The sequence below is a fragment of the Manihot esculenta genome, chromosome 6, assembly GCF_001659605.2.
Source record: "Manihot esculenta cultivar AM560-2 chromosome 6, M.esculenta_v8, whole genome shotgun sequence".
Lineage (NCBI taxonomy): Eukaryota > Viridiplantae > Streptophyta > Magnoliopsida > Malpighiales > Euphorbiaceae > Manihot > Manihot esculenta.
Genome location: NC_035166.2, coordinates 23,440,553 through 23,450,870, shown reverse-complemented (window position 1 = coordinate 23,450,870; position 10,318 = coordinate 23,440,553). Strand labels below are relative to the sequence as shown.

The 10,318-nt window shown below is 32.8% G+C and overlaps 2 protein-coding genes across 2 annotated transcripts; one reads left to right on the top strand and one right to left on the bottom strand.

The window, feature by feature from the left end:
- Positions 1-178: 178 nt before the first annotated feature.
- Positions 179-1,712, bottom strand: LOC110618232 (protein JINGUBANG). Its single transcript, XM_021761361.2, has one exon. The coding sequence runs from the start codon at positions 1,603-1,605 to the stop codon at positions 382-384; it is 1,224 nt and encodes a 407-aa protein (XP_021617053.1). The 5' UTR covers positions 1,606-1,712; the 3' UTR covers positions 179-381.
- Positions 1,713-5,687: 3,975 nt separating this feature from the next.
- On the top strand, positions 5,688-6,348 carry LOC122723831. The gene has a single exon (XM_043957698.1). It carries the CDS (start codon positions 5,900-5,902, stop codon positions 6,152-6,154), a length of 255 nt encoding a protein of 84 aa, XP_043813633.1. The 5' UTR covers positions 5,688-5,899; the 3' UTR covers positions 6,155-6,348.
- The last annotated feature ends 3,970 nt before the right edge of the window (positions 6,349-10,318 follow it).

Here is a 10,318-nt window from a genome sequence, read left to right as displayed (position 1 = left end):
TTTTTTATTCAACTATAGTTTGAGATATGAATATCCTACAACCTTTTTTTTTTTTTAATTATTTTTAGTAGCTTTATGGATGACAATGTTGTAATTAGTAAGTCTCAAAAGGGGATTAAATTACAATTGATCCATATTTAAAAGCTAAAATCATGTGCCTGCCTTTTTTTTTTTTTCCCCTTGTTAAATCCTTTGTTATTCTTGAGAGAGTGAAGTCTCCTCCAGGATCATCAGTCTCAAATCTTACACAGTGACCTTACAACAACTATGGAGGACCTTGAGAAGGAAAAAGAAAGCAACAAAGTTTAAAAAGTAAAATAAACAACAGGGAACTGCACACTCTTCTTAGATCATTTCTAATGGCATAGATGGAAGAAGTTTCTATAGATCTGTTGGGACATTAAGCTGCCACACCTTTATATCACAATCCAAATTCCCACTGTAAATAAGGTAAGATGTATTAGATGGATTTTGATGGTCAATTGTTGCTGTCAAGCACTTGACAGGTCCTTTATGCCCTTCCAACACTGCCAAACAGCACCCATTCCTATCATCACATCTCCAAACTCTTATGGTTTTGTCCGCAGAACCACTGCATACCAAATCACACACAACTGCTAAGCACAATACGGACTGTGTATGCCCTCTCAGAGCACCCACAGCCACCATTCCACTACCACCACCCACGTCCTTCTCCCAGATCACTATCGTTCGGTCACAAGCACCGGAGTACAGAATTGACCCATCATTGCTTAATGCCAGGGCATTAATCCCTGAGCTGTGTTTCTCTAATGTAGCCACTAAGGAATGCTTCTTCTCTCCTGAACTTCTCCATACCTTGATTTTTCTATCTGCTGATCCGGTATAAACATCCCCATCACTTGAAGCTGCCACTGCGTTTATAGCGTCATCATGTGCCCTTGATATTGACTCCAGACACTTGAAGTCATTTGTCCTCCATATCTTGAGTGTCCTATCCCATGAAACGGAATAGAGAAGAGACTTGTCCTTTGACAAGGCAAGTGCAGAGACTGTGTCTGCGTGATGAACCCATGTGCAAGTTTTGTGCCTCCTAATCTGAACCTGGTTCTTAGGTAAAAAAATATTTAAGGCTCGATCACCAAGTGTGGGTAGTGTTGCTAAATGTGTATGCTTTTGTTGATCAGTTTCTTGGTTATTATTGATTTTCCATACCCGGATTTTGTGATCTTGATGAGCACTAAAGAGTTTATCAGCTAAAACTACTAGGGACTTCACTGCACCTTTCCCCACAGCTACAACGTTGTTGCATAGGATTTCATGATCTAGTTCCGAGTATAGATGGTTTCGCTTCCATGACCTGATTTCTTTGTCTGAGGAGCCGCTGTAGAGGAACTTTCCAGTTAAGGTGAGAGAGGAAACATAGGTGGTGTGACCCTTAAGAGTGGTGAGGCAGCGGTGGTGGACATTGGGGAGGAAGTGTTGGTGATGGCGTTGTGATGAGGAGGAGAGTGAAGGAATTGACGGGAGACTTGACTGTGAGCAAACAGATGGTAGGTTTGATTGATGGTGATTAGAGTGGGATTGAGAATCATACATGGAGTGGCATGGCATGGATCTCAACATCTGAGAAAGAGAGAGTGACAAAAGGGGGAAAGAGATCGAGAGGAAGATGGTGAAGTGAGTTAATTATATAGAGAATTAGTTATTATACATCAAAAGAGACAAATACGATTAATAGAAAAAGCATGTTTAGCCAAAAAATGAAGCAAGAATGGTCATTTAGCCCTCTCTAACAACCGGGTGGAGTTTACGAATTGGCTCGGCAAAGCATAAGGCAATTTATTCATTAAATATAAATCATTCTAAAATACTTTTGACTAATTCAGATTTACTCTGAACTTTTGATTAATTCAGATTTAATTCGAACACATTCATTAAAAAAATAAAAGGCTATTAGTTTTAAAGATAAAACATATCCGATCCTTGAATTTGAAACTTCTTATTAAGAGGTGAAGGGACTCCAATCTAGGACGAGCCAAACATAACTAAGTATATAGATAATTTTTCTTAAATTATCATTTGATTTCTATATATTTAAAATATTTATCAGTTAATCCTTATTTTAAAATTATTTAATTAAATCATCATTATAAATATAATATCAAATTTGTCAAAATGAATTTTTACTATTTAATCCCTATTTTCTCCATTATTTTTCAATTTAAAAAATTTATTTTTTATTTTCAAGATTTTAAGTTGAAATTTTCATTTAAATTTTTTCTTAGATTATCCATTCATTATTTAATTTAATTTTATATACCATTTTTATTATTAAGTAATAATTTTTTTTTATTTATCTTATTTAGTTATTAATCTATTTATATGATTGAAATTATATAAAAATAAATTTTAATGAGTTAAATTATTCTTTTTAAACAAAATTAAATTTCAATAATAAATCATCTACAGTAAATATAGTTGACTCTATAATAATAAATCATAAATAATTTATCGATAACTTATATTAAAATATATATTTATAAATGTCGATAATAATATTATTAAGAATATATTTTAATCAATGAAAAACAAATGTAAAGAAATATGATTTAATTATAATAGTTTATTCATTTTCATAAAAATTTAATTTCTAAATATGTATTTATTTTATACTCTCTATTTTATAATTTTTTGTCCAAAAGAGATAATTTATTTTATTGACTTTTCAATTATACCTTTTAAAAATATTAAATTTTATTAAGTATTAAAAAATATTTTAAATACTTATTTAAAAAATAATAATTAATAATAAATTAATTTAAAAATAATATAAAATTAAATAGAATTATAACGGTAAATTATGTGTTATTATAATAAAAAATATAGATAATAATTTCAGAATGAAACAATAATTAAAAAAATTAATAAAATAGTGAAACAGGAAATAATATATTTTATTTATTTTAATTATTTATTTAAATTAGACTCTTCTCAACAAATTTCTATATCCGTCACTGCTCCTACCATTTTATCTACAAGATTTTATCTCACTTTTTTCTAGACGACAATTTATTTATTTTTGGATTGTAATCCTGTCCCTTTCTCTTTTATAGGGAACAAGGAAATCTGGTAATTCCATTGAAAGATTATGAAGATTTATAAGTTGGGAAATGATTCATCCATCCATAAAAACCGAAGAGAAAAGACAGTTTTTTAAGTTTCATCCTCAATTCTTCATTGCTGAGCTAAGCAGGTTCCACCCACCACTATTCCATAATCCTACGAGGATTGTCTCAAGCATCCACAATGTTGATTCTATATGCAATCTCTGAGTAATATCCACTTCATTTCTTGTATGGATGATAAAGCTTTCATTAACGAAAATAAAAAATCCCTTTTCTTTACTGGGTAATTATCATTAATTAGCTGTCTATATGTAATCTCTCTGATTAAGACCTGGCATTAAATTCAATAGGTGGAGACTCATTTGCTTGATGCACAGCAGAGAACAACGTAAAACGACAGATCCAAATCTTAAAAGCAGACATCGATTGAGGTAGGCGAGCTAGGTTTGTTTTATGTTACTGGAGCCGTGTGAACAGAAATGATATGTCTCGTAGAACAGATGGGTTGTTCTCGGCGATGGACGACAAGATCCATGCTGCTTACCCATGAGTATGTCTTGCATCTAATTCTCACCATCACATGTCTTGCTCTACTTTGTTATGATTATCTCTGGATATATTAGCAATTTGTCTACTTCTTAACTTGTTGCTGTTTAGGCAATCTTTTGATTTTCTTTTGGTGTAATTTTGTTTTTAAAGAGATTATTTAGTACTCCTCAACCACATATTTCTCTCATACTATGGGATTCATTAATTGTTATTCTTAACAAGACAAGTTTTAGCAAAATATGTTGTATCATTGTATCATATAAATTCGTTAAATTTTGACATCCATTAAAATAGGAATAAATATATTTTTTATAAAATATTAGATACTCTTATGAGACGAGTTACATATGAATCATTTTCTTAAGATGATATTAAAACCTTTCTATTTAGCTTTGAGTTTCTTGCAGTTGTTTCATTCTTCAAGTATTTAGTCTGATTGTGAAAGAACTGAAGTATTGGATGACCTCAAAAACCACATTCCTTGAGCTTTATCAGGAAGGAACTTTGATAAGATGACGAGAATAATAAAATCTATCAGAATCGTACATAAATTTATTTTATATAATAAAAAATATCAATAAAAACTATCAAGTTGATATGTCGGGTAAAAAGATGTAAACACGTACAATGGCTCTATTATATTATTGAGAGTTAATAAAGTTGAAAGATTTTTAATTCAGATAAATTGAGAAAGAGAGAGAGCGTATGCACAGTGATTCAATGTAGCTAAACGATGATGTGTAGAAAGTGATTAGTCAAGAGATATTTATTCTGACTATGTTAGGACGATATAATATACGTCATTTTAATTCAGAGATATTTATTCTACCTATATTAGAACGATATGACATACGTCATTTTAAATCAAATAGTAACGTGCTATGACAGATGTATCAGACAGTTCATTAATTATGGACAATTAGTTAATAAATGCTGAACTGCTTAATCTATATTTTATTCATTACACACATTATGTATGTTGGTCCTACTACATGTGCTATGTATGTTGGTCCTACTATATGTGCAATCATGACTAATGAAGTCTTATGCACTTCAATGTTAGACCGAAGGACTTGGAACAAGGAATTTTTTTCTCATAAACTTATCACGATCATTCTTAAATGCTACGATAGATCTTGATTTTCACATGAATTTTTATTTATGTATTTATAATTTATTATTTTTATAAAAATAAAATTTTTATTTGTTTTAAATTATAGGTTCTTTAAAATGGTAATTTTATTTATTAGATCCATATATATATATATATATAATTTACTAATTTTTAGAATGATTTAATAAAAAAATGTAAGTGCATGGATATTAAAAAGACTATATAATATTAATTATGTACTTTTTGAAATTAATTACATTTTCAATTTATATAAAAATAATTATAAGTTTAAATTGGTAGACGGCGGATAGGAATAATACGCGTGTAACGAGAGATGAAGCTTCTGGGAGATGTGGGCTTACGCCAACGAATCAGGATTATTAAAAACTGGCGGCGTGGCTCCTACTTGTCAAACGGTTGACGATTAATTTTCGATGCTTCCAGAAGTTTTCGTGCGCGGTTCTCCTTCTTTACCTTTATGCCCTTGCTCGCTTTGAGTAATATGGAATTGTCCATCCATCTTTATTTTTTTTAAAGTCATTTTAAATTGTAGACCATTTTTTTATTAATTAATATTTTAACATACACTTATTTAATATGTATTAAAAAATAAAATTATCAATTTGAAAAATAATTTAATAATATAATAATATGAGTTGGAAAATCTATTCAGAAATATAAAGTAAAATTTCTTACTTTAACTATATTAACTTGATTTTTTAAATTAAAAAAATTAAATTTTGTTTACTCATGTGAAAATAATTATAAATTTCGTAAAATAGAGAAAGTGATATGGGTGAAGGATACATTAGAAAGATAATAGAAATTATTATTATTTTTAAGTCCTGAAATGAAGGGTATTTAAGTCCATTAAATTTTGTATATAAAAATTTAATAATAGATGCGCAAGTGTGAAATGCGATTAGTTGAAAAATTCCAGCCCCTTGCGTATTCCGAGTTGGACCAAGTAATTCCCTATAAATTGCAATCCCAATCCTCATCCTCTGCCCTAACAGATTTCCCCCAAAACACCTGACATTGCCAATCGGAAGATCTCCCTCACCAAATCTTTCTCCACCGCCTTGTCTGCTTCAGAAATCTTCCATAGCCAAATCCTTGTTGAGAAAGAATGAACGGAAACAGCTCCTACGAAACATCTTGGGCCGATCAGTGGGACAACGGTCCTGATCCTGTTTACGACTACCAGAACAGAAAGAGCAGCGACAACACTAGCTCCGCCGCTAAATACAAGCAGAAAGTCGGAGAAGGACTAGGAAAAACCAAAGCTGTTGCTTCAACTGGCATGAAGAAGGTCAAAGAAGGTACCATCACCGGATTTCACTGGATCAAAGACAAGTATCACAAGAGTACTCACAAACGTTAACTGGATTCATTCTCTTCTTCTTTCCTATTCTTTTGTTTATTATTATAGAATGTTATGTTATGGTATTTTGGATAGATGGGTTTGTTTAGACATAATAATAATCCTAATAATTTGAGTAGTTTTGGTTAGTGTTGTATATCACTTGTTCTGTTATTTTATTTTGCGAATGTGATTTTGGAATTTCTTTGTATCTACATTTCGTACTGTGTAAATTCTAGTTTGATGATTATTCAATCTATTTGTGCTGCGTTCATCAAATGAATCTATTTGACATATATGAAAATTTTCTAATAATCAAGATTTGGATTCCCTTTTCTAAATAGTTATTGACAAAAAAAAAATTTTTTCCTTTCATCTTTGTTTATTATATTACCATGTTAATGTTAATGGTCATTCATTTCACGAAAATTGAATTTTTTAAATAATAATAATAATAAGTTGAAGGAAATACAGACTTTAATCATACGGTTAAAAGATGAAATGTTTTATGATTAAGGGTATAAATAATCCCAGAATTTTGAATTCTTAATTAAAAAATATTTTATATATTAACTATTGATATGATTAATAAATATTCTTAAATTCTAATGTTTGTAGGTTTTTTTTTGCTATATTTAAAAATAAATATAAATTAATTTTTATCTAAAATCTAGAAAACAAATTAAATAAATCATGATAAATTAATCGAATCTAAATTATGAAAATAATTAATTACTAACAATAAATGCAAAATATATAGATGAATCAATAAAAAAATTAAAATAATTAAAATAATTTAAAAAATAATAAAAATTTTTTTTTCTATCATCCTCTCCTCTCCAAGAGTATGCTTTATATATGTAATAGATTTGGTTGTTATCAAGATTTAATCACTTTTAAATATTGTATTATTCCATGATCATGGTTTCTTAAAATTATTTATTTTAAAAATAAAATAAATAATAATAATATTTATACAGAAAGTATCTTTATGTTTATCTCTTAGTATAGTGTTATTACCCAAGTTGTAGATACTTGTCAATCAATAACTAAATATGGAGATAATTATTTAAAATTGCTTGCTTGTTTATTTAAATATTTTTAACTTATTTGGTCAATTTAATTGTATTAGTTTTTTTTAAGGAGTTATTTGGTGAACTTTGTCATGGAGTTTTTACTGAATAATAAGAAAGTTAAAAAAAAAGTGACATTATAATTTATAAAAATTGAATTTTCATTTTCAATTAAAAAAAGTATAAAATTATTTATTCCTTTTATTCAACTTATAATCAGAAATTTAAACGGATAATATATTAAGTGATCAAGACACGAATTTACGATCTAACCAATTCTAAAGAATTGAAAATTGTCGATATCAGCAAGGGCCAAGTAGGCTAAGCGTGATCAGATACAGTTTGAAGATAAATATAAATCTCAACCGATATCTTTAAAGGCTGAAGCGGACAACAAATCTCTTCAAAAATTCTATTGTAATGAGATATTGAATATAGACAAAGTCGAACTTAGTGACCGGAAGGAGCCCACCTCAATATAAGTCAGATGAACCAGGCACGACCTAATGAGATCAAGCTAAGGTACCAATATTGGTCAACCTCTCTAGCCCCTCTGAAGTATTAAATGTACGTGCTGAAAGACTAACTAACGTGACATACACAACAGATATGGTATGGGCTAATTGACTTTGCATTTATTAGCCGCCTGACGTACTTGTCAAAGGCTACCCGTGTCTGATCTGATGGGGTGTAACGACCCGAGAACCGAACCGCTATCGGCGCTAGGATCCAGATCGGCTTAAGGCCGCCGGGACTCGTAGCAAGCCTATCCTGAACTCTGTGTACCTGATAAATCCCATACATGATTAAATATAAACATAAAGACTGAAAACTTTCTTTCCATATCACATGTCAGCCTTGGTTCAACTCATTTCTCATCAAAAAACATAAAACATAATCGATGTACAAAGGGATTATCCATACACCAGGGCAAAGCACCACTCTATCTATAAACACATGAACGTACATTCTATTACATCCCTATACATCATTTTACATTACATCACTTTGAATTACATCATGTCCACTACTATTCTATTACATACACTTCATCCTAGCTGCTATCCCTGCTATCTCTGACTGGCCCTGCAAAACTGGGAATTTGGGAGAGGGATGAGCTACTAAAGCCCAGTGAGCAGAACAATCATACAAAACCATTTAAAACATATACTCTTATGAAATGCATCACAACACAAACATATCACATCAAGGATGAACTTGTCACCAATAGCCCTCTACATATCGTAATATGTCCAACTACGCCAGGGGCGATACGGCCTCACCTGGGCTTCTCTTACATCTAACATAATGCCAGGGGAGACCTGGTCTTTCTATCTCATATCATGTCATCTTATCTCATATCAAGGGCTAAGGATCATCCAACATTCATCCACATGAACAACATATTATGCAATGCATCATATTCGTGGATTCTAATGCAAAACAACCTAATACATTTCATGGCATTTTATGATGCATGGATCATGCTCAAAAGCATTTAATTTCTCAATTTAAAATATTAAGTTAAGTTCCACTCACCTTTAGCAACTGTTGGGCTACTCAGGACTAACTACCTCTGCTAACCTCCTCGGTTCCCCAGGTCCGATCCTACACAGGTGGACTCAAATTAGGGACCAAACAATTCTAACATAATACTAAACATCTCCCCAAAACCCCCTCTAAAACACCTCAAAACATGCATGCAAAACAAGCAAAGGAAAGCTGGACAGGGCACCTTCGGCGGCACATTCGGCGGCCGAATGCTCCCACAGATCCGAAAGTCAGGCACTTTCGGAGGCAGGTTCGGCGGCCGAAAGTCTCCTCCAGAGATGAAAGCCAGGCACTTTCAGCGGCACCTTCGGCGGCCGAAAGTCCCTTCCAGAGCCGAAAGTCCATTTTCGGGGGCAAGGTTAGGCGGCCAAACCAAACATTCAAAGGCATGTTCGGCGGCCGAAACTACCTTCGGCGGCCGAACCTGAGTTCATCCAGAACTCAGCCTCTCATGCATTCAAGCCTCCCAAACCTTCCAAACACCCAAACATGCATAACTCATACAACAAGCATATAGGGGTCTCAAATTAGCCTAAACCCCCAACAAAACTCACATAACATGCAATAACATACTTTTGTCACAAAGGGTATCAAAACCCTAAACATGCAACTCATGCATAAACCTTCTTAACCCTTCCCAAAACTCATTTAAAACTTCATAAAAGCTAAGGATCTACACTTACCTCTTGAAGAACAAGAGTTGGTGCGACCTCAAACGTGAAGATATGGAGAATCCAAGCTCCAAAGTCTTCAAACCTCAAAGCCTTGCTCAAAGCTCACAACTCTTCAAAACAAGATCAAAACAAGAAGAAAACTCATGAAAACCTTGAAAGATTTGAAGAAACATCATGAAAACAACCAAAGGAGAGCATGAGCCTACCCTTTGCACGAAAAGAGAGTGAATGCTCACTCCATTTCCGGTCAACGGGGCTTTTATAGGTGGCCAACCACCTTTCCTTCGGCGGCCAAACCTGCATGCAAAACCTCACCACATTCGGCGGCCGAACTTGGGTTTCGGCGGCCGAAAGGCAACCTCTTTCGGGAGCCAAACTTGAGCTTCGAAGGCAGCAAAACCATGCAATGTTCGGCAGCCGAACCTGGCAAATGCCTCCTTGGTCTTTTCTCTTCAAAACTCAATTCCTTTTGCATTAAAACCAACAATTATATAAAAAAATTGTAGAAAACACATTTTACCCCTCGAGAAGACTTGGACATCTTCAGAATTCCAGATGCCAATGGAAAGTCCGCCGGAAGGTAGGGATTCCGATGCCGGAATCTAGCCGGGTATTACATGGGGCTTAAGACTGGACGCTATCAAGAAGCCTCTCCATTATATATATCATTGATCTAGCCCCAAAAAGGGGTTCGAGCTCTCAGAAGCGCTCTCTCTCTCGGAGTCTAACTTACGGAAAGTTAATCTCTCTCTCGCACACTCTCATGGAAGGATTTCTCTCTTATACTCACAAAAGAACCCTCAAAATGGGGGCCTTTTGGATATTCCTCATAAATGTCTTATTATTTATTTCCTTTTACCTTCTCCTTATGTTCATGAATCCCATAT